The sequence below is a fragment of the Mirounga leonina genome, unplaced genomic scaffold (genome assembly GCF_011800145.1).
Source record: "Mirounga leonina isolate KUSES-001 unplaced genomic scaffold, KU_Mleo_1.0 Mir_106, whole genome shotgun sequence".
Classification (NCBI taxonomy): domain Eukaryota; kingdom Metazoa; phylum Chordata; class Mammalia; order Carnivora; family Phocidae; genus Mirounga; species Mirounga leonina.
The window spans coordinates 5,496,369-5,520,789 of NW_023270232.1; the positions used below are offsets into that span (position 1 = coordinate 5,496,369).

Consider the following 24,421-nt stretch of genomic DNA (forward strand, 5'->3'; position numbering starts at 1 on the left):
TAAGCAACAATGTCTTTGACTCTGCCCAAGGTTAACAAATCCCCCAGGTGCCAGGTTTAAATCCCTTGGGCAGTCCTCTGGGCAAAGCAAACCTCCCCAAACTATCTCCCCCAGAAACCGAGCCCCCTGTAGCCACAGCATGAGCACCCATGGGTGTGGCAACGCTGGGCCCAGTTTCTGGCCCCAGGTCCCTCTTCCCCTCCTGCTTCTCCCTAAAGAGCAATCTCTTCCTGCTCTTTGATGCTCGATCCTTTTCTGCCCTCTTGGTACCCCATCTGTCACCAAGCAATGTTAGCAATGAAAGGTTTGCTTTGATCCACCCGTGGAAGCCTTCTCTCCCTGGAGCTTCCTCAGGCAGACCTTGGCATCTTAAGCCTGTCCCTTATTGTGAAATGAAAGGCTTGTCCCTGGGCTAAAAGTTTTTCACCGGCACCCTTTAGGAGGTTGGAGAGAAGGGGGGGAGGGCTCCGTAAGTTGGTCCAATCAAGTGTGAGAGAGCAGTGTTTTCAAAGCGCCAACCATCCCGGGGATCTTGTTGACAAGGTCTGGAGTGGGGCCTGAGACCCGGCCTTTCTAATGCGCTCCCAGCAGATGCTGATGCTGGTCCAGGGACCGCTTGGAGGAGCGAGACTCTAGCCAGGCTTGTAGCAGCAACAGCCTAAACGCTTGAGGATGCTTGTTTAAAAGACAGGATCCTGGCTGCACCCCCCTCGCAACCTCCACCCCACATACACACCCTGTGGTCTGATTCCCTGGGTCTGGAATGGGACCTGGGAATCTGATGGAAAAATCTGCCGGCTCAGAGAAGGAAAGGTGAACGAAGCTTTAAAACTACCTGTTAGGTGCATATCACCCAGTGAGACTGGGAGACACGGAGTAACCAGAGATCCTATAGCCTCCAAGCAGGGAGTGGGGGTTCCCTGAGGACGTTGGACCCTAAGCCGCGTACTTCCACTACACTACATTGCCCCATTATAATGTTGGTATACTCAAACAATAGTTAAGTATATCCCTTGCCCCCACTCGGTGAAGGTCTAAACTTGGTGCATAACAGAACAAACTTTGGCCTTTTGAATCACTGGCATCTCTGTAGTCTATGGTTCCGATAAAAGCTGATGTTTTCCTGTTCATTCATTTAACAAATACTTGTTAAGCATCAACATGTCAGTGTACACAGCAATTCCTTAGACTCTTCCCCGGTATTAGAATCAGACCACTGATATGATTTTTAATTTATCTCGGATTAGAGCCACCGGACCCCATAGCAATGCATACTAAAGCCCCGACGGCACACTCTGGACTTGGAGCCAGCACATCTTTAAAGACTTATAATATCCCCCAAAGTAGAACCAATTTTTCAAATTGATTACTCATCATTCTCCATTCACTCAACAATCTTTTGTTGAACACTTCCTATATGCCCGGTGCTCTCGATGCTGAGGCTACAGCACAGACCAAACAGCCAGGAATCCCTGCCCTCGAGCAGGTGCATTCTGGGGAGGAGAAGCAGCAAACAAATAAGTGAAGTGTGTGTAGTTCTCAGATGGTGACAAGAGCTAGGGGACAAACAAAGCCAGGAAGGAGAGAGAGATGTTCGGGAATGGGGAGGCGAGCGGGGTGTGTGAATTGCGCTAGCGAGTCAGGGGCCCCGCTGGGTGCGGGGCAGGGAGTGGGCATGCGCGTGTCTGCGGCCGGTGCTCCAGGCAGGGGGAAGGCGGGTGCAGGGATTTGGAGGAGCACCAGTGGGCTGGACGCTGGGGCCGAGGAAGGGGCTTGGCCTGTAGAGGAGGCCCGAGGAGAATGGGCGGGTGGGGGAGCAGAGCTTGCAGTGGGAGTTCTGGAGGGTTTCTAGCGGAGGTGGAAGTGATGTGACCCTGTGGGGAGAGGGTACCAGGGTGGAAGCAGGGTAAGTAGCAAGAAGGCTCTTGCAGAGATCCAGTGAGTGGGCAGCGAAGGTACCGAGAGGCGGTCAGAGTACCAGTATATTGTGAAGGCAAAGCCAACAGGGTTTGCCAATGTGTTGGACATGAACTAGGAGAGAGGATGAGCACCTGGAAGGAGGCCTTTGCCGTTAACGCTGCGTCCCCGGGGCCAGTCCCAACAGCCAGCAGGGTCCTGGGCCAAGAGGAGGAGGTGAGGTGGGTCCTCTGAAGCCCAGGCCTATTTTCTGTGTCCCTTCCTTCCCTTCCTGTCAGTTTAAATCTGGTGTATCGGTTTACCAGCTCTGTTACCTAGGGCTAATTCCTGAACCTCTCTGAGTTTCAGGTGTTTCCAGACCTAACTCATTTAACTCCATTCATGAACTAACGTATATAAAATGCCTGGTGCATAGGATACACTCAATAAATGGTCATTCTTCTGCTGTCCCTTCTGTTAAGAGCTGATGAAATCATTCAGGGCAAAGATAATGACCAACTCCATTAATGTGTTATATTTTGGGGCTGTACTTCATTTTACTGAAACAAAAAGTTTTAAGCCAAAAGAATGAATCATCATTAGTAGAATTGCAGGCCATTGTTGAGTAAGTAAAAGGGGGGGGTTGTTACTTTTGGGGTGGGGTGGTGGCCATCAATTGATTTTGTTTATGAAAGGAGGTTCAAAGCATGAGAGCGTCCTGTCACCCTTGAAATGACCGTCAACATTCATGACACAAATCTTAACTGAGCTTCTCCTTCGGATCAGGCCTTGAAGATGCAGAAGAAAACAGAGAGACTGGGTCCTGCCTCGGAAGGCAGGGCTTGCTGACCAGCTGGGCTGAGGAGCATTAAGCACAGCACAATAAGTTGGCATGCATGCTGGGCAGGGAAGTGACGAGAGCTTTGGAAAGCGTGTGTGAGGTGGGGTGCAGGGGGCTGCCTCTTGTAAAGTAAGAGTTGTTAGGACCAAAACCAGGTTCGCAACCCTGGTTTTTCTTACATTGATTGGTTTAAAATCCTGAGGACTAGGCTTACCTCCAGAGATTCTAGGGGTATGTTTTAGGCATCAGGATTTTTTTTAAAGCTCCCCCAAATTATTTTGGTGGCAGGCAGGGTGGAGAATTAGTAGGCATTAGTAGATTCTGATGGGGGATTGAGCTAGGGGGAGATTTTCAGATGGGGTAGAAACGAGGGTGAAGACCCGAAGTTTAGAGGAAGTGTGTGGTCCCTTCCAGAACCTGGAGGAGGTTCTTACCTGGAGCAGAGCTGGGAAATGGGAGGGGGTAAGAGACGAGATGGGTAATGGGTAGGCGGATCCTTGAGGGCCGTGATGAAAATGTGTATGTTATGCACACACATGTACACATGGGTATAGAAAGGAGGAGGGAGCATCTGGGAGACATCACTTGGGCTTTAGGTGAACGGTTGGTAGGAAGCAAGATCAGAATCCAGGAAACCATTGGGGGCTGTTTTTGTGTCACTTCTGAGAATTGATAGTGGCCAGGACAGGGGTATGCAGAGGGGATGATGAGAAGAAATGGACAAATTGGAGAGATAAGTGGGGGGCTAGAGTCAGCTCTGCTCAGTGATGGATTGGATGGGGGGAAGGGCATCAAAGAAGGCATGAATCTTTGAGGCTTGGGCTGGCTACTTTCTTCAAGCCAAGCTGCTATGGGTTGAGGAGTGGAGATGAGGACTCCACTCTAAGAGGACTGGCCAAGGGGACGAGAAGAGGAAAGTAGTTGGTCCATGAGAATGGTACCTGTCGCTGAAGCAGGAAACAATGGGGGCAAAACAGGGTGCAGGGTGAGGGGCTCAGCGGGGGGCCCATAGGTTTCGGGTCTCTGCAAGGTGCCCTGGAGGACAAATTCTGGCTCTGCCACTTATCAGCTGAGGACTATGAGGTGTGTCGTTTTACCCTCATAGTGTCATGGTGAGGACGACATAAGACAATGCACAAAAGGGGCTTAGCATTGCTTGGGGTACATGGTAGCAACTCACCCCTGGGGCTAGTGCTGTTATTGAGTGAAGCCCTATTGCGCATGTCTGGAAGTACAGATGGGGGCATCGTGGTCAGACTGCAGTAAAGGCCGGCTGAGCGAGTGAGGCCACCCAGAGAGAGTGCGGCGACAAGACTGGGGAGCCTGGGACCAGCTGGAGCAGCACCCACGTTGCACGGGTTTCTGGGCCAAGTGGGGGGAGCATGGCGAGGGAGGCTAAGGAGGGCAGCAGAGTTAGGGAGGAATGGCTCACAGGAGAGTCAGTGTCTGGGAAACCAAGGAAAGGTAGCCATCAGTAGGGATGCCAATAAAACCAGACCAGGACAACAGATCTAGCCACCTCAAGGTCATGGTGACCCTGATGGGGATGGTGTGGGTGATCCAAGCCAAACTGCAGTGGGTTGAGGAGCTGGATGGGACAGGAGACAAAGGGGGTGGGGACTCTTTTAGGGAGTTTGGCTCAGAAGAGGGGAAGAGAGAGGTTGACAGCTGGTGATGTGGCAGGTGGGAGAGGGTGTGACATGGAAGAGGCTTGAGCCTGGGGTCTTCACATTCAATCTTCAGCTTCCCTAACCAAACCTGAACTTCAGCATTTCCTTCCTTTATGAATGTGGGCAATAAACCACAGTGGCATGTCAACAACACCTGGGGCTTTTTGACCAATTGAAATCACTGATGTTTTCTTATTACAGTCACCTTGTTACAGATATATAGAAATATCATTTATATTTCTTACTTCAAAATCACAGTAGTTATTAGACCTGCCACTAGATCTTGTTACTTAATGTGTTAATAAAGAAGCACACAGACTGCTATATTCCAGATTTTTTAATACTTTGGAAATTACATTTCAGTATCATTGGTTTTCTTTGTCATCCTATGTATTTTATTTTATGCATTTAAAAGTTTATCCTGACACTCATTAGGGTGGTTATTAAAAGAATTACAATTGTTGATGAGGAGGTAGAGAATTTCAACCCTTGTGCATTGCTGGTAGGAAGGTAAACTGGTGTAGTTGCTGTGGAAAACAGTGTGTGGTTCCTCAAAAAGTTAAACAGAGAGTTCAGCCAAGAAATCAAAGAAGAAATAAACAAGTACATGGAAACAAATGAAAATGAAAACACAACTGTTCAAAATCTTTGGGATGCAGCAAAAGTGGTCCTAAGAGAAAAGTTCATAGCAATACAGGCCTAACGCAAGAAACAAGAAAAATCTCAAATAAACAGCCTAACCTTACACCTACAGGAACTAGAAAAAGAAGAACAAACAAAACCCAAAACTAGCAGAAGGAAGGAAATAATAAAGATTAGAGCATAAATAAATGACAGAGAAACTAAAAAAACTATAGAACAGATCAATGAAACCAGGAGCTGGTTCTTCAAAAAGATCAACAAAATTGATAAACCTCTAGCCAGACTCATTTAAAAAGAGCTAGAGAGAAGACTCCCATAAAGAAAATCACAAATGAGAGGAAAAATACCAACTAACACTACAGAAAGACAAAGGATTATAAGAGAGTATTATCAAAAACTATATGTTGGGGCGCCTTGGTGGCTCAGTTGTTAAGCGTCTGCCTTCAGCTCAGGTCATGATCCCAGGGTCCTGGGATCAAGCCCCGCATCAGGGTCCCTGCTCAGGGACTCCCTCTGCCTGTTGCTTGTGTTCCCTCTCTCGCTGTCTCTCTCTGTTAAATAAATTTTAAAAATAAAATAAACTATATGCCAACAAATTGGACAACCTAGAAGAAATGGATAAATTCCTAGAAACCTATAACCTTCCAAAACTGAAGCAGGAAGAAATAGAAAGTTGGAACAGAACAGTTGCCAGCAAAGAAATTGAAGCAATAATGAAAAAACTCCCAGCAAACAAAGTCCAGGACCAGACGGCTTCACAGGCAAATTCTACCAAACATGTAAGGAAGAGTTAATACTATTCTTCTCAAACTATTCCAGAAAATATAAGAGGAAAGAAAACTTCCAGATTCATTCTGTGAGGCCAGCATTACCCTGACACCAAAACCAGATAAAGACACCACAAAAAAAGAGAACTACAGGCCAATATCTCTGGTGAACATAGATGCAAAATTCTTTAACAAAATACTAGCAAACTGTATTCGCCATGATCAAGTGGGATTTATTCCCAGGATGCAAGGGTGGTTCAATATTTACAAATCAATCAGTGTGATACATTGCATCAGTAAGAGAAAGGATAAGAACCATATGACCATTTCAATAGATGCATAAGGAGCGTTTGATAAAGTATAACATCCATTCATGATAAAAACCCTCAAAGAAGTCGGTTTGGAGGGAACATACCTCACTATAATAAAAAGCTTTATATGAAAAATCCACAGCAAACATCATACTCAATGGGGAAAAACTGAGAGGTTTTCCTCTATGGTCAGGTATAAGGCAAGTATGTCCACTCACCACTTTTATTCAACATAGTAGTGGAAGTCCTAGATATAGCAATCAGACAACAAAAAGAAATAAAGGGCATCCAAATTGGTCTGGAAGAAGTAAAACTATTTGCACTATTTGCAGACAACATGACATCTATATAGAAAACCCTAAAGACCCCACAAAAAAAACTACTAGAACTGATAAATGAATTCAGTAAGGTCGCAGCATACAAAATCAATGTACAGAAATCTGTTGCATTTCTATACACTAATAATGAAGCAGCAGGAAGAGAAATTAAGAAAACAATGCCATTTACAACTGCACCAAAAATCATAAAGTACCTAGGAATAAACCTAACCAAAGAGGTGAAAGACCTGTATTCTGAAAACTATAAAACATTGATGAAAGAAATTGAAGATAACAAAAAGAAATGGATTGGAAGAACAAGTATTGTTAAAATGTCCATACTACCCAGAGCAATCTATAGCTTTTATGCAATCCCTGTCAAATACCAACAGCATTTTTCACAGAACTGGAGCAAACAACCCTAAAATTTGTATGGAACCACAGAAGACCCTGAATAGTCAAAGCAATCTTGAAAAAGAAAAACAAAACTGGAGGCATCACAATTCCAGACTTCAAGTTATACTACAAAACTGTAGTCATCAAAACAGCATGGGACTGGCAGGAAAATAGACACAAAGATCAATGGAGCAGAGTAGAAAACCCAGAAATGAACCCAGAATTATATGGTCAATGTTTGACAAAGCAGGAAAGAATATCCGATGGGAAAAAAGATGGTCTCTTCAACAAATAGTGTTGGGAGGACTGGACAGCTACCTGCAAAAGAATGTAACTGGTCCACTTCTTACACCATACCCAAAAATAAACTTTAAATGGATTAAAGACCTAAATATAAGACCTGAAACCATAAAAATCCTTGAAGAGAGCACAGGCAATAACTTCTCTAAAATTGGCCATAGCAACATTTTTCTAGATATGTCTCCTGAGGCAGGGAAAATAAAAGCAAAATTAAACTATTGGGACCACATCAAAATAAAAAGCTTGTGGGGCACCTGGGTAGATCAGTCGGTTGAGTGTCTGACTCTTGATTTCGGACCAGGTCATGATCTCAGGGCCCCAAGATGGAGCCCCATGTTGGCTCCATGCTCCGCCGGGAGTCTGCTTGAGATTCTCTCTCCCTCCCCTCTAGCCCTCCCCCACCCTGTGCACTTGTGTGCACACTCTCTCTCTTTCTAAAATAAATAAATCTTTTAAAATAAAATAAAAGCTTCTGCACAGCAAAGGAAACAATCAATAAAACTAAAAGAGAACCTACTGAATGGGGGAAGATATTTGCAAATGACATATCTGATAAAGGGTTAGTATCGAAAATATATTTTAGGGGCACCTGGGTGACTCAGTCGTTGAGCGTCTCTGCCTTCGGCTCAGGTCATGATTCCAGGTCCTGGGATCGAGTCCCGCATCGGGCTCCCTGCTCAGCGGGAAGCCTGCTTCTCCCTCCCCCACTCCCCCTGCTGGTGTTCCCTCTCTCGCTGTGTCTCTCTCTGTCAAATAAATAAATAAAATCTAAAAAAAAAAGAAAATATATTTTAAAAAACTTATACAACTCAACACTCAAAAAACGAATAATCCAATTTAAAAATGGACAGAAGACATGAGTAGACATTTCCCCAAAGAAGACATTCAGACGGCCAACGGACACATGAAAATATGCTCAACATCACTCATCATCAGGGAGATATAAATCAAAACCACAATGAGATATCACCTCACAATCAAAAACACAAGAAACAACAGGTGTTGGCCAGGATATGGAGAAAAAGGAACACGTGTACACTGTTGGTGGGAATGCAAACTCGTGCAGCCAGTCTGGAAACTAGTATGGAGATTCCTCAAAAATTAAAAAAGAACTACTCTACAATCCAACAATCGCACTACTGGGTATTTACCAAAAAAAATACAAAAACATGAACTCAAAGGGATACATGAACCCCTATGTTTATTGCAGCATCATTTACAATAGCTAAATTATGGAAGCAACCCAAGATATCTATTGATAGATGAATGGTTAAAGAAGGGAATAGTACTCAGCCATCAAAAAGAATGAAATCTTGCTGTTTGCAATGTTGTGGATGGAGCTAGAGAGTATTATGCTAAGCCAAATAAGTCAGTCAGAGAAAGACAAATACCATATAATTTCACTCATATGTGGAATTTAGGAAACAAAACAAATGAACAAAAGAAAAAAAAGAGAGACAAGCCAAGAGTCACTCTTTTTTTTATTTTTTTAAAAGATTTTATTTATTTATTTGACAGAGACAGACAAAGCGAGAGCAGGAACACAAGCAGGGGGAGTGGAAGAGGAAGAAGCAGGCTTTCTGCTGAGCAGGGAGCCCAATGCAGGACTTGATCCCAGGACCCTGGGACCATGACCTGAGCCGAAGGCAGACACTTAACGACTGAGCCACTCAGGCGCCCCAAGAATAAGAGTCTTAACTACAGAGAACACACTGATGGTTACCAGAAGGGAGGTGGGTGGGGGGATGGGTGAAATAGGTGATGGGGATTAAGGAGTGCACTTGTTGTGATGAGCACCGGGTGTTGTATGGAAGTGTTGAATCACTATATTGTACACCTGAAACTAATACTACACTCTGTTAACTATATTGGAATTAAAGATAAAATGCTTAAGTTAAAAAAAAAAGTTAAACGTGGAATTATCATATGACCCAGCAATTCCACTCCTGGGTATATGCCCGCCCAAAAGAATTGAAATCAGAGACTTAAACAGACACTTATACACAAATACTCATACGGCATTATACACAGTAGCCAAACAATGGGAACAACCCAAGTGTCCATCAACAGATGAATGGTAAACAAAACGTGGTCTGTCCATGCAATGGAATGTTACTCAGTCCTAAAAAGGAAGGAAGTTCCGAAACCTGCTCCATGTGGCTGAGCCTTGAAGACTTTCTGCAAAATGAGATCGAAATACGCAGACATAACAAGACAAATTTTACACGATTCCACTTTGATGCAGTGAAATTTATAGAGACAGAGCATGGAGAGGCGGTTGTAGGGGCCGAGGGGGATGGGCATTATAGTTAATGGGCACGGAGCTTCCATTTAGGATGCGGAAGCGCTGGAGATGGATGGTGGGGACGGTTGCACAATACTGGGAATGTAATTGATGCCACTGAGTTATTCACTTAGAAATGGTAAATTTCATGTTCTGTATATTTTATCACAATTTTAAAAAACCCTTTATTCTGAGAAGCGGTCCATGGGCCTCACCAGACTACCGAAGGAGTTCCTGGCACCAACAAGGGTGCAGCATCCCTGGCAGAGGGAGAGAAGCTAGAGATGCTGGAGACAAGTGGCCCATTGGGGAATTGGGGACCCTGGGGCCTCTGGAGCTGGCTGGAGGTTCTGGTTGAAGGGGGTAGGTCCCTCCTCTGGCTTCCAGAAGGAGAGGAGCCCATATAGGCACAACAGCCTCTGGCCGACACCCTCCTACACGCACAGAGCATCACCTTCACTGTCTCCTCATAAAACAGCTGATGTTCTGGGACCCGCTGGGCCTGTGTGGGTGATTTCCTGTGGCCAGCTTACGTCTCCCCTCAGATTCATGACTGTGGGCTCTGAAGGTCCTCTCTCCTCACTCGGTGCCTTGGAAAGGGGACCTGGAGTCACAGGCATGGCCAGTAAGAGGAGGCTGGGGGCTACTTCGCTAAAAAAGAAAGTCGCACAAATTTTCAGCTACTCTGGGGGAGAAAGAGCAGTCTGCCTTGCGTGATCTCTCCAGACAGGACCCGGGTTCACACATCACCACGATGTTAGAGCCATGCAGTGTTTCTAGTCCCAAGAAAGGGGGAGGAGGTTGTACAACCTGGTGGCAGATGCATGCTAAACTGCTCATCTAGAATATCCCTTCCACCTGAGACAGCCTCAAGCCTCCCAGAATGGACATCACATTCATACTTCAGTTTGTCAATCTGTAAGTGTTGGTCCAGTTCACATCTCGAATAAAAGTGAGGGAAGATGGACTGAAAAAGCAAACCCCCAATTCTGGAAAATAGTTTTGTATTTACCAACAGTAGATATAACATAAATGTAAGATGTTGAAAATGAATAATTTAAATCATTTTTGTAATGAGGAAACGTTCTGTAACATATTTTTAATTGATAGGACAAATAGGTTTTTAAAAAAGCTTGAATTTCAGGTCATCTTCAGTCATTGTGTCACATAGAAACCCATCATTTACATCATTTCCAGACAGTCGGGTCTCTCCATTTAACAGCAAGCATTTCTTTATCTACTAATTTTCATTTATTACATTTATGTTTTGAAAAGATCACTTTGGCATCCAGGGCCGCATGTACGGTTGTGCAGGTTGTACACTGTGCAAGGACCCGCAGCAAAGGGAGTATCACTCCACTCATAGACCTCCAAGATTTGTATATTTATTATGAGCACTGCCAGCAGATGGCAGTAAAGGGTGTTATTCTAACGAAATCAGGGAAGTAAAGTATCTGGCAGAAGGGTCGTCTAATTTGTACAGAGGTGCCTATGGGCCAGCAGTGGCCTTGTTGGCATGGATCTGGAGGAAGACAAAAATGGGGGCAGGGAAACCATTTGGACAGCCATGACAACTATCTGGGCTCAAAGAGAAGAGGGCCTCAACTCAGGTAATGGCAGCAGGTGCGGAGAAGAGGGGCAAATGTGTGTGACTCGTGAGGCCAAGAGGAGGTGAGATGGGGAAGGGGAGGGAAGGATTCCCAGGTCTCTGGGAGGAGCTGTGTGTGGATAGAGCTGCCACCCCCAAGGAAATGATTTGGATTTGGGGACGTGGTGAGTTCGATTTACCTGTGGAACACCCAAGGGAGGCTGTCCAGGTGACGTCACATCAGGACTGGAGGTGCGGATCTGGTGGCATGGGCATGTGGGAAGCTAGAGCCGTGAATGGATGGGGTTTCCCTGGAAGACTGCATGGCCTGGGCAGACCAGGGGGCCCAGACAGACCCCTGGGGGCACCATCACCTCATGGGCAAATGGGCAAGGAAGAAGGGGTTGAGGAAGGAGACAGTCTTGAAAGTGTGGCCACTCTGTGCCCTCTGTCCCAGCCCGACAGTTACTGCACTATTGCCCATCTCCTGCGGGCTGGGGTATCCAATGTTGGTTTAGACTGTGGACAAAATGAGAGGACCCAACTCTTCCAAGATTATGTGCATGATGAGCTTTCCACCATGTTCTCTTTTGGCTACAGAAATCATTTTTTTTACGACCAGATTCTAAGCTGGATTTCAGATGGTTCTTATTGCTGGAAGTGTGACTTCCGAGAATATAGAAGTCTATAGACTTCCATGGAAGTCTCCACCACTTAACAGAATAATAATCTTCTCACAAAATTTTCAGCAAAACAAATTTGTGCTATATACATCCATTTTTCCTACTGATTGCCAATAGAAGGATACTTATGTTCTCAAGATCAATAAAATCACTCAAGAATGTAACAAACATTTATAGTTCGTGTGAATATATTGGTCATAATAACACTTGAAAATATTAATAATAATTAATGCTATTTCAGACATTTAAACCATGAAGTCCTTGTCCCAAGGAATGGTCAGACCAAATATCCAACAGGGAAGTCCTTGGTCTAGATTTTCAGCTGTGCATTATTAAGAAGTTTTTCTCTTTCTAGAGCAAAAGTCTACCTCTGCTTTTGCGCTAGAGCACAGAATCGAGGTTTTTCTCTCCTCTAACTGATTTGGGAAGGACTAGTACGGGAGCCCAGTGGCATGCTGGCCAAGCCGAGCCTGTGTGCCCCGCACGGGACTGCCCACTGCATCACTCGCTCAGTCTCTGGCCAGGCTGCCTTGGATTCCGGCGGGCTGTCCATCTGTGAATCCAATGTCCATGCATCTGTCTGTCTGTCAAGCTGAAAATAACCCGACCTCAGGCACTTCCTGAAGGCTCCAAGTCTGTAGGGCTTCCCATTTAGCCCAGCCTCTCATGCTGATAGCTAATTTGCGGAACTTGGCAGGACGCTTAAGGTCCTCTAAGTGCGGGTGACATGGCTAGGAAAGTGGTAGTCCGAGGTGCTAAATTAAATTCTGTTGCTCAGAAGCTTAAAAGTGGGAGGCTCCTTGACACCCCCATCCAATCTAGAAAAAAGGGTGAGAGGAGTGCTCCTTCCTCCCAGGTGTGGGGCCCCCAAGATGAGCAGGTGCAGGCAACTCTTTTTTATTGTGCACAATGGGGAGCTGTACGTTTTAACCTAGAGTCGAAAAAGCCAGCCTATTAGTGAAAGCTTTATAACTACATTTCTTTGTGATGGGTACCCTTCTTGTAAGGGAAAGAAAGGGTTGGGCAGCAGCTTGAATGCAGCCAACCAGATGACCTAATAGGGCATGAATTTCAAATACTCTATCCCATTGTCCCAACAGATGTGCTCATACTTCTCAAACTACAGTCCCCCAGCCTTTGATTCCAAAAACACGACCACCGTATAAATGGATTGTTGGTAAACACGATATTCATTGCTTAATAACCTGGAAAAGATATTGTGAGAATGAATTTGCAGTGATTTAGCACTTTTCATTATGGAAATTCTATATAAATATTTAACTCTAATGCATATTTTATTCTAATTTTTTGTTAATCACATTTGCTTAGTTAATATGGCATACTTATGCAGTTTTTTTATTGCCATAGATTTTTATGAGTGATGGCAATTTCATGTGCTATTTATTTGAAATTAGGTTGATTGTAAAGACTCACACAGAATTGCCTGTTAATTTTAGAGCTTGGTATTTATGCCGTTGTACCAGCAAATTCTCCCAACACACACACACACACACACACACACACACTTTGCCACCACATTATCAGTGAGACAGCACATGGGCACATTGCCTCTAGCTTTCTAAGGGAAGGAATTTTTCTTGGAAGCCTCATTAATACTTTTGAAGGTGGACAAATTTGATTAGCAGAACATCCCTCTGAAATTGAGGAAGAAAGAGACAGAGGAGGAGGGGAAAGCATATAGATGGCATGAACCAATTCTATAGATTTTTTTTTTAATTTTGACTAAAAATTTTGATGACACGTAAGATAGTTTTAGGAAAATTCTTCTTTATCAGCCCTTTTACGTTTATCAAATGACATATTTGTTAAAGTCAGATCCTGAGGGATATGTGGAAACCCCCCAAATCCCAAATCCCTTCCTTCCTTCCGAATGCACTTTCCGGGTTAAGCATTTCCTCACCCCACAATTTAGTTCTTCCCATCCACTTTCCTTTAGGACAGGAGGGACCTGGGGCATTAAGTGAAGAGGAAAAGGAGATTCTGGAAGGTGTCCCATTGGGCACCAAAGACAGACTCTGCCTACATCACTGTTCTCTTCAGAGATGGCCCTGCTCTCCTAAGACTGGAAGAGACACAGGTCTTGTGTTAGGGCTCCGTATTGGTCAGCATGAACTCCTGCTCACTGTGGCTTACACGGGAGAGTTTGCTTCTCTCTCATACAAAAGAAGTTTACAGCAGACAGTCCAGGAGTAAGGACAGGCCAGTCAGGAGCCTCCACCGTCATGAGAGACCCCAGTTCCTTCTATCTTGTTGTTCTTCCTCTGGGCCGAATTCCAGCCATCACGTCCTCAGCCGGCCAGCAGAAAGGGAAGGAGGGCACAGTCCCGCCACTGATGGACACTTCCCAGAAGTGTCGTAGAGGAGGACACCTGCCTTTCATTGGCCAGAATCTAGTCACGTGACCACAGTTATCAATAAGGCAGGTTGGGAAATACCCTTTCCTCCTGTGATGATGGGCTCAACAAAAAACTCAGAGGTCCAAACGCTAAGGAAGGTGGGGGAGAATTAATGTCGAGGGCTGCTAGAAGACTGCCACGGGATCATAGACCCGGTCTTGCTAAACCATCCTCCTCGTCTGTAACCTGAGTTCTCTCCAGCTTTCTGGATTTCTTTCCAGGCCCCGGCATTAAAACTCACAAACGAATCAATGTGATTACATTCAAAGACCATTTCCAAAGAAAAGCTCTAGAAAGCGCAGACCCCATGCTGTGATTGCCTATTAACTCCCCATTGTGATTTCAGCGGAAATTCTAGAACTGGCTGGGAATGCTGCAAGGGACAACAAGAAGGCCCGGATAGCTCCGAGACACATCCTGCTGGCAGTGGCCAATGACGAGGAACTCAATCAGGTACGTCTGTCTGAAACATCTCGACCAGCCACAGAATGGGTTTGCCGGACACATGACCGCATGTGGACCCGGTTGGCTATGAATCATTCTGCTACAATTCCCAAGCATATTAATACAAAAAAAATTATTCAGATAGTGTAAGAGAAGAACCAATTCTGCTAGCTCTATCATTCAGATAGAAAATTGCCTCTGGAATAGACCTGCTATCTACTCTGAGTCTTGCTAGACCTTCTTTTCCTCTCTAGAAGCGAGCTCTTTGTGTGGCTGGGGAAGGTGCAGTGCAGAGATGTTATTCACGGTTTCTTCACCCGAATTTTATTGATGATTTATTCTGATGAGGGTAGGAGAAGCTTCTTCATAGCATAGAATTAATTCCCAAGTGTTGTGAATGCCTCCCGCAGGGTAGGGGGGATATAAGAGGAGGGTATAAGAATTTTTATTCTAATCTCTTTCTTCTCAAATTGTGTGTGGTAAAGAATCAGTTCTTATTTCCAGTCCATCATGGACTGGTAATTTCCAAAAATACAATAAAAACTAATTGCCAGAAAAAATTTTAAAAACAAATACATACAAGCCACAATTCTTGGCTATTTGATCCAATAGATATACAATACCTCTGCCAGCTTGCTCTACAAGTTTCTGGACTCTTCCTTGCCATTTCTGTATTTCTCTTGCCCCGGACAGTAACTGCCTGTCCGTGGACCAGCCCACACTTGGAGCACCTGAGCTGCTTCGGGACGTGCCCACCTCACTAATGTAGTAGCACATGTTGATTATGTACAAAATAAACATTAATGGAGACGCACATGGCCAAACATACTTTACTGATGGAATGCGTGATCACAAGAGTGTGGAGACCACTGGTCTGTTGTTAACTGGGTCTAGCCCTAGCATGGACCTTTGAACCCAGTTTTGTCAAGCTGTGCTCCCCACCTGGGAAGCTCTGTAGCCTCTGTTCTGTCTGGAATCCCACAGCCCCAGCAACATCCCTGGCTGCAGCCTCTCTATCCTTTCATCGTGCCTTACTCGTTTTGCTTTCTGTACGAGACCATGGGACGCCTTGCTCCCTACAGAGACACACTCTACTGGTGAAACAGGAAAGCCAATTAAACCACCCATCATGCAGTACCTCTGGGAGAGCAAAGACCAGATTTAACACTTGTTTTGCCATCAGTTAGAACTGTATGAAATCCAGAACCAGCAAGCTCTTTGCTGCCTGAGTTCACACATTTCTCTTTCTAGCTGCTAAAAGGAGTGACCATCGCCAGTGGAGGTGTCCTGCCCAGAATTCATCCCGAACTGCTGGCCAAAAAGCGAGGGACCAAAGGCAAGTCAGAAACTATCCTCTCCCCTCCCCCAGAGAAAAGGGGAAGAAAGGCGGCATCAGGCAAGAAGGGAGGCAAGAAATCCAAGGCTGCCAAGCCACGGACGTCCAAAAAGGTGAGCCTGGGTTGCCTGTGTGAGCCAGGGACTCTCAGAGAACAGGAGAAGTTTGAACGATCAGAAGATGAGGGTGTAGTGAGCATTGCTGACGGGCTGGGGACTCTCTCAGCTGGGAGAAAATGGCAAAGGGCCTCTGGGACGAGAGCTTAAACCACCAAGCAGGGTCTACTAGAGGTTTCCAAACCCAAAGCGTGGGTGGTCTTCACATTGCCAGATGCTTCCCCTGCTCCCATCAAAATCTTAAGTGAGAGATGATAGCCTGGAGCTCTTCATTTCTCTTTAGAGCTCAGCATCGCACACAAAAACGTCTCTGTCTCCCAGACTTGTGTCTCCTGTAGACAGTCCCCTGGGTCCAGCCAGTGGGATGTGGATAGCCTGATGTGCTAGGTAACCACAGCTCGGAGATGCCATTTGCAGGGTAAGACTTTCATATGCGGCCCCGTACTATAACCACTAGCCACATGTGGCTCTTTGAATTGGAATTCATTAAAACTAAATCAGATTAAAAATTCAGTTCCTTGGTTGCATTACCCACATTTCAAGTGCTCACTAGGCATAAGACATTTCCACGATCGCAGAAAGTTCTACTGGACAACGTTGCTTCAGGGGTTGTCAAATTTCCATTCCACAGACCTCCGTGATAACACAAAAGATTTGTAAGAGTCCACTCCACTGCCTCTGTGCCCCAGGGAGATCCTGGGGAGAAGGGGGGTCGAACAGTGGGCTAGGAGTGACCCTGCTTGGTTCTGATGTTTGCCATCATAAGCTGCGGGCATTGCAGAGGACAAGAATAACATATCTGTGTCCAGGTTTGAGTGAGGAATATAGGTACCTGTGAAACTCTTTAACACTCTTTCTTTTGGGCGGCACCCTTTTTTTCTCCCTCGTATTGCTGTCCCTTGCTTCCCTCCATCAAGAACAGCAGAGCAGTAACACCTAACCACTTCCTTTCACATCCAAGGTGGTGGTAGCCATAGGAAAAACTTAATAATGCCACTTGGGGCTTTTTCTGGGTTATTTCCCATCTGTCCTTCTGATTTCTACCAACAGTCCAAACCAAAGGACAGCGACAAAGAAGGAACTTCAAATTCCACCTCTGAAGATGGGCCAGGGGATGGATTCACCATTCTGTCTTCTAAGAGCCTTGTTCTAGGGCAGAAGGTAATAAAGACCACTGTAATGTGCTGTCATAAAAATGCTTTTGCACTTTTATAACCTCCTGTTTGCAAGCAACCATGCTTCCTTCATCCCTTGCTCCCCTAAAAAGACTTTCACTCTGGTCTTAAATTATTCACATTTAGACTAAAGAGCTTTGACAGGGTCTACATTGTGAGCGTCAACAAGCTCTTTAGTGCCGAGAAGTATTCATGCTGACATCGGTCAGACAAAGGTAAGGTTAGAGAACCTTCCTGGTCAGGCAAAAGAATAGCATCATTGCCGGGAACTCCCCATGCCCCACTCATTCCTGGGCCCCCCCAAAACATCCTTCACTAACTTTCTCAAACAGCTCTGGGAGGCCAGCCTGACATGGTTCGATGTGATTTATCAGAGAAAGAAAATAGAGATATATGTTTCCTGAACATCCCGGGTGTTAGAAATGAATTATTTGCCAATAATTCAGTCTGCTTGCCTTTCTAGATTGCAGAAAGAAAACAAACAGGGCTATACGTTTGAATAGTCTGCAGCAGCCCAGACAGACATGCAAATAATTCATTCCCACTAGCATAAAGTTTACGGAACAGACTATTTATCTACCATGTCAAACGGGGCTGAAGTAAGATACACACAGGAAAACAGTCAGTGAGTCTCATCTCGGGTAGCGGAATGTTTGCAGCCTGGTAATAGGACCCACCCCTACTGAAGCAAATGGGAAGAACGTGTTAGGGAAGAGCGTACATGGAGCAGGTTCCTCATTTTTCACTGATGAACACAGGGAAACAAAGAGGTGGGATTGAGGTCCCCTCTGGGGGCTGGCCACAGTTGCATGACGATTAGCTTTCTCTCCCTTACCTAGGGGAACGTGGCTGTCGTGCTCACAGGGGAGGCTATGGAAAATGCTCTGCATTCCACTCAGCTGTGAGCACCTAGGGCAGCATTTCACAAGTGTAGCCCCAAGAACGTGGTCCCCAAAAGGCAAGGTGGCCCGACGTAGGCAGGTCGGAATCCCAGGGCCCATGACGTGTCTCGAGCAAGGTCCATCGGCCGCACGCCCCTGCCCCCAGAGGTCTGGGTTGCTCCAGGAAGAATGCGGGGTGCTGAGGGGAGGGTGGAGATCCAGCCCGGGCTTCCCTCCTAGGAGAAGCTCCGACCGTGTGTCACCCCACACCAAGGGCCCAGGGCCTGGGAGACGGAGGCGCAGCTCTAGGGAAAGGAAGAAGAGGGGAGGGCCCGAGTCACAGTGAAAATCAAATCCGCTGAGCTCTGAAGAGCCCACCGAAGACCAAACACCTGGCAAACTTGACAGTCACTCAATGCCACAGCCCTATGTGTGGACATGCGCTATAAATAACTGAGAGAATTAACAAATGGGAGGTAAAATGTGAAGATTTTTTTCATTGAATCTGATCTTCCCCACCCTCTCCATCTTTCCTTCCTGACGCAGCTGTCCCTGACTCAGAGTGACATCAGCCATATTGGCTCCATGAGAGTGGAGGGCATTGTCCACCCAACCACAGCCGAAATTGACCTCAAGGAAGATATAGGTAAGGTCCTGAGACTTGGGTAGAGGTGCCAGAGAATCACCCACTGCTTGGGCAAGTCCTTCTGAAGTGGGTCATTGTCGACCAAATACCCTCTGCTGGGGGGACCGTGTCACACTCTGCATGTCACCGAACAGCATTACTAGAAAATAACGAATTTTCTTTTTAATCTGCATACATTTCTGAAATGTGTATTGAGGTGCTCTATAAAAACAGATCATTCGTGCCCACCTTGATGACTTTTCCTCTAAGTGAACAGAGCTGTGTAACGGGCACCTTGATCATGGGGCAGAACCTCCCCGGCACCCCAGAATTCCCCCTTCCTGCCCCGTCCCAGTCCCCATTCCCTCCAAGCGTCGCCCCTGTCCTGTCTGCTCACGGCACAGATGGCTGTCCTCTGCTTTGGATTTTATGTAAAAGAAATCATGCAGTGCGTCTTCTTTTGTGTCTTTTGCCCAACTTTGTACCGTGAGATCCACGCGTACTGTCGAGCGTGGCAGGAGTTGGTTCATCTTCTTGGCCGTGTAGTATTCCACCGTGGGAACATACGGCAGTGTGCCCACCATTCCACCACTGGTACCATTCGCATAGCTTCCAGTTTGGGCCACGATGATTAGTGTGGCTGTAAACATTGCTGTACGTGTTTTGGGTGAACCTCCACATTTATTTTGAGCTTAAAAATTAAGAACACCTTTGGTAAAAAGGAAACGGACACCGGGACGAAGTTGTCTGTAAGGCTATCCATTGAGTCACTTTACCGAGGGACCCTGCCACCTACCTCACGGGTAGTGGAGGGAGCTGCCCCGGGCTGGGTGGAGGAACCTGGGAGGGCAAGCTATCAAGGGCACTAGACATGATAGCACATTGGATGGTCACCATCTTATCCTTTTTTTCTAAGACAGAAGTGCCTTAAACTTGCATTGAAAAAGTAAAGTGAGCAAAGAAAGAAAGGGCTTTGTCCCTGGGGTTCCGGGCTTGTTTCGGAGGTCGGGATTTAAGGCAGATGGTAGCAGCTCAGCCTCAGGGGGCAGCACCGGGGACCCCAAGACTCTGGGCAGCCTCAGGTTTCCCCTGTGACATCAGAGGCCACTTTCTTTGCTGAAAAGGAGACAGGACAGCCTCGGGGGTGAGGGCGGGTGAACCACAATGCAGAGAAACAGGACTTCTCTTGCACACAGAAACAGTGAAAATTTCTTCTTCGTTCTTCAGACCCAGCCCCGGTCCTACCACCTGCCCTGAACCCCCCTTCCCCTCTGGAAAGATGCCCCCCACCAGTAGCCTTAGCCTTAAGCTCTGTTTTGACGTGTATCCTAGCTTCTCGAAAAAAAAACGAGTAGCAGTGTGTTACTTTATCATTTCTATAGTTGGCATTTTTATATCAGGAAAGTAATCATGATTTTTTTATTTTTTTAAATGGCAGCGGGATGATAGGGTGGAAAGAACACAGGTACTGGAGCAAAAACTCAGGCCCAGATCCCAGCAGTAAGGCTTCTGGAGTCAGGATGGGTCTGTGTCCCGGATTTTACAAATCACCTCCTAGCTGTGTGACTCTAGGCAGGTTTCTTAAGCTCTCTGAACCTCAGTTCCCTCCCCTGTAGGTGACGGTAGCAATAACGCCTGTGTTATAGGGGTGCTGTGAAGAGTAAACAGGGTCACACACAGATGAGGCCCAGCACAGGGCTGAGCTCACCAGCATTCGATAAATGCTCATCTTTTTTACCGTTGCTGTGCTGTTTAGAAGGGGTCCCTCCCGTCATGATTCCATTTTCTACGACCATCACCCAAACTAATCATTCCCTGTAGATGAGGCCCTGACTTACTCTTTTTTTTAAAAGATTGTATTTATTTACTTAGAGAGCATGCCCATGCACGTTGAGGGGTGGGGAGAGGGAGAGGGAGAGAGAGAATCCCAAGCCGACTCCACACCGAGTGTAGAGCCCAATGCAGGGCTCAATCTCACAACTCCGAGATCGCGACCTGAACCGAAATCAAGAGTCGGACACTTAACCGACTGCACCAGCCAGGCGCCCCTTTGATTTATGTGTTACTAAAGAAAAGTTCGAGCTTACACAGAAATAGCAGCAGAGACTGACAAAACCCTACCCCTCTGTTATCATAGTATCAACCCACGACCAAGGCTGCTTCGGTGCCAACCCACCCCACAGCCCCCCAGACCTCACACCGTCGAATCCGTGGATGTGTCAGAATGATAAGGGCTAGCTTTTGGACAACATCACAATACCATTATCACAACTGGAAAAAATCATGTCATCAAATACCAGTCACCGTTCAAACTTCAATCATGTCATTAATATCAACTTATTTTTTTTTAAAGATTTTATTTATTTATTTGAGAGAGAGAGAATGAGAGAGCGCAAGCACATGAGAGGGGGGAGGGTCAGAGGGAGAAGCAGACTCCCCACTGAGCAGGGAGCCCAATGCGGGACTCGATCCAGGGACTCCAGGATCATGACCTGAGCCGAAGGCAGTCGCTTTAACCAACTGAGCCCAATATCAACTTATTTTTTTAATGTGCTTGATTCGGGATCCAAATAAGTCCACATATTGCAATTGGTTGATCAGTCTCTTATAACCTATAGGTTCCTCTTTCATATCTTTTCCTCCTTTCTCTGTCTTTTTTTTTTTTTTTTTTCCAATTTATTTTGTTGAGGAAGCTGGGCCGTTTGTCCTGTAGGGTTTCCCAAGTCTGGATTGTACTGACTTCATCCTCCTGATGCCGTTAAACATGTTTCTTCTCTGTTTTTCTTATAAATCGGTAGTTGGATCTAGAGTCTCAATGAGATTCAGGCTCAAATTTTTTTGGCAAGACTATTTGGTCTTGGTGATGGAATGTTCTTCCATCAGGAGGCACGTGACGCCCGGTTGTCTCTCACTGACGCTCCTTGTCTAGGCTTGTCCGTTCATTGGGGGTGGCGTGGGGTGGGGGCCGTATCCTAATTCCAGCCCTCCTTCCTTTTTTCACTGGAATGCTCCCACAGGGAGAAAGTCCCCCTCATCAACATTTCAGGTTGCGTTATTCTTGGTAGTCTTCAGGGAAGAGGGTGGGCTCGCCTTGCCCTTCACACACTCCCACTTGGCCCCTTACGCCTACTTCCCCTGCTGCACGGCGTGAACAGGGCTGTCGGCTGTGGTTCCTGGCCTTCTCCGGGCTTCTGTGACCCAGCAGATCAGCACCGGCCAGGAGTCTGAGGGCCAGAAAGGAGACTTGAAGGCCCGAGATGAGCATTTCCAAATGATGTCACTGAACCCCAAGCACATTCATGAAGAGATGCCCTCACCTTCCCAACCCCAGGGGACGGTGGCTGCTGGAATAGACATGATGCACAGTAATCCGCACGCCATCCTGTGGCTCTCCAAAGACGCTTGAGTGTCCCGGTGGGGAGTGGGGAAGCCCCAGGGAAGCCCCTCAACCGAATATTAACCACCATCATAATAACTCTGAAGAGAGAGAGCTGAGACTGGCCCCAGACACCAGATCACCAAATCCATTAGAAGATGAAAACATGTGGGGGGATAGGCCTCATCCCCCACCCAAGAGTGGCAGCCGTCTAGTGTAGACACGGCGCCCATATGCCATCTCAGAGGCAAGAGGAGCCCCGGTGTGCGGACGTGGGCTTCCTGCTGGTGTCCTGCCATCCCTTGGGGGTTCCTCTTGGCCTCTGTGGAAACACGACCCCGAAATATCGAGTAGAGGATTGTCCTAACGTCAGAGACTCAAGGGATCTCCCAGCAGGAAGGTCCTTAGAGTTTAGCCTCTCAAATCTACATTTTTCTGTTGAAAACCACAGCCCAGTTTCAGGAACGCCCTTGCAGGCTGCCCTGGGCCTGTGTCTGTCCTTTGACTGCAAGCCTTACCACACACAGGTGGTGAGCTGGAGTAAGCCTCCCGAGCTCTCCACCCCGAGGTTCCTGCCGAGTCATCTGTCACCGTGGGCTTGGGGCCAGGCTTAGGACCTGGTGACAAGAGACAGGCTGCAGGGTCTGTGAGAAAGCACTGCCTTCAAATCACCAAGACACTGAATTTAGCCAACCCAGTGGGGGGACTGAACCCAGAGATCAGAACACTGGAGCCCCAATTTTTTTTAAAACTCACCTTTAGTACAGCATAGGGAATAACATAGGCAATGGTATAACGGCGCCGAACGGTCCAAGACGGTGGATCCCCTGGCGGTGAGCACAGCGTGACGTGTAGACTTGTCCGAGCACTGTGTGGTATGCCTGAAACCCATGTAACCTCGTGTGTCCACTGTACTTCCATTTTGTAAAAATCACCTTTAGGATTCATGTCTTGAGACTGCTTATGAGCACATCACTCCCTCAAAGGTCCCTTAAAAGAGTTTGCTAGAGGGGCACCTGATTGGCTCAGTCGGTTGAGCATCTGACTCTTGATTTCAGCTCAGAGGGGCACCTGATTGGCTCAGTCGGTTGAGCATCTGACTCTTGATTTCAGCTCAGGCCATGATCTCAGGGTTGTGAGATCGAGTCCTGCATCGGGTTCCAAGCTCAGTGAGGTGTCTGCTTGAGATTCTCTCTCTCCCTCTCCCTCTGCCCTTTGCCCACTTGCATGCAAGCAAGCTCTCTCTAAAATAAATAAGTAAAATCTTAAAAGAGAGAGAGTTTGCTAGAATCCGAGTCCTGTGGGACAGAAGCCTAGAGACCCCGGCCAGCAGTGACCACGGGCAACCAGGATTCCCACTGCGAAGTGTGATTCCTACTTTCTCAGTGTGGTTGAGGGGTTGGTTCTCTGGCCTACTAAAACTATGTGGAACAGTGTAGCTAATGACTTTGGAAAGGACAACAGCAATGGCTTCCCTTGTTCTCCGCAGGGAAGGCCTTGGAAAAGGCCGGCGGCAAAGAGTTCTTGGAAACAGTAAAGGAGCTTCGTAAATCCCAAGGCCCTTTGGAAGTTGCTGAAGGTAAGCGTCGCCTCGGGCCCGTGTTCCCAACACAGCCTCACCCCCCTCCCCGCCAGCGTCACTCGCTTCATGCAGTGTGCCGAGCAAAATACACCGCAGCCTAGATGAGACCCACCTGTGCTTCTCCCAGAGAACTTGAGCAGGACTTTGTATACCAATTCACACACCCTGGGGATGACAAAGTGTCTGGGTAGTTCAAGTCAGTTTGCACACGATCAGCCAGAGATAAAGCTATTGGGTAACTTACACTCATCATGGGATTCCACCATCACCACTGCCGGGATCCGGAGCGCTCCTGTCACCTCCGGTGAACACCCCTCCCTCCTCCCCCCGCCCCTGGCCACCACCAGTCCGCCTTCTGCCTCTGTGGATTTGTCTGGTCAGGACATTGCACGTAAGCAGAATCCTAGGCTTTGTGACCTTTGGTGCCTGGCTTCCTTCACTTCGTATAATCATTTCAAGGTCCATCCATGTTGTAGATGCCTTAGTGCTTCATTCCTTTTGATGGCTAATAGTCCATTTTGTTCGTGCATTCACCAGTGGGGTTGTTTCCACCTTGGGCTATTGCGAATAGAGTGGCTATGAATATTTGCGCATAAGTTTTTCAAGGCTTTTTTTTTTTTTAAGATTTTATTTACTTGACAGAGAGAGGCACAGCAAGAGAGGGAACACAAGCAGGTGGAGTGGGAGAGGGAGAAGCAGGCCTCCCGCGGAGCAGGGAGCCCGATGTGGGGCTCGATCCCAGGACCCTGGGACCATGACCTGAGCCGAAGGCAG

At 46.8% G+C, this 24,421-nt stretch overlaps 1 protein-coding gene across 1 annotated transcript in view; it reads left to right on the plus strand.

Annotated features, from left to right (window-relative positions):
* Positions 1-24,421, plus strand: part of LOC118018290 (core histone macro-H2A.2) — a 49,503-nt gene that overhangs the window by 20,391 nt on the left and 4,691 nt on the right. The window contains exons 3-7 of the mRNA XM_035016691.1: positions 14,459-14,565; positions 15,808-16,005; positions 17,059-17,169; positions 18,611-18,710; positions 23,555-23,644. Of these exons, the coding sequence (XP_034872582.1) occupies positions 14,459-14,565; positions 15,808-16,005; positions 17,059-17,169; positions 18,611-18,710; positions 23,555-23,644 (606 nt within the window). The remainder of the gene's footprint in view (positions 1-14,458; positions 14,566-15,807; positions 16,006-17,058; positions 17,170-18,610; positions 18,711-23,554; positions 23,645-24,421) is intronic.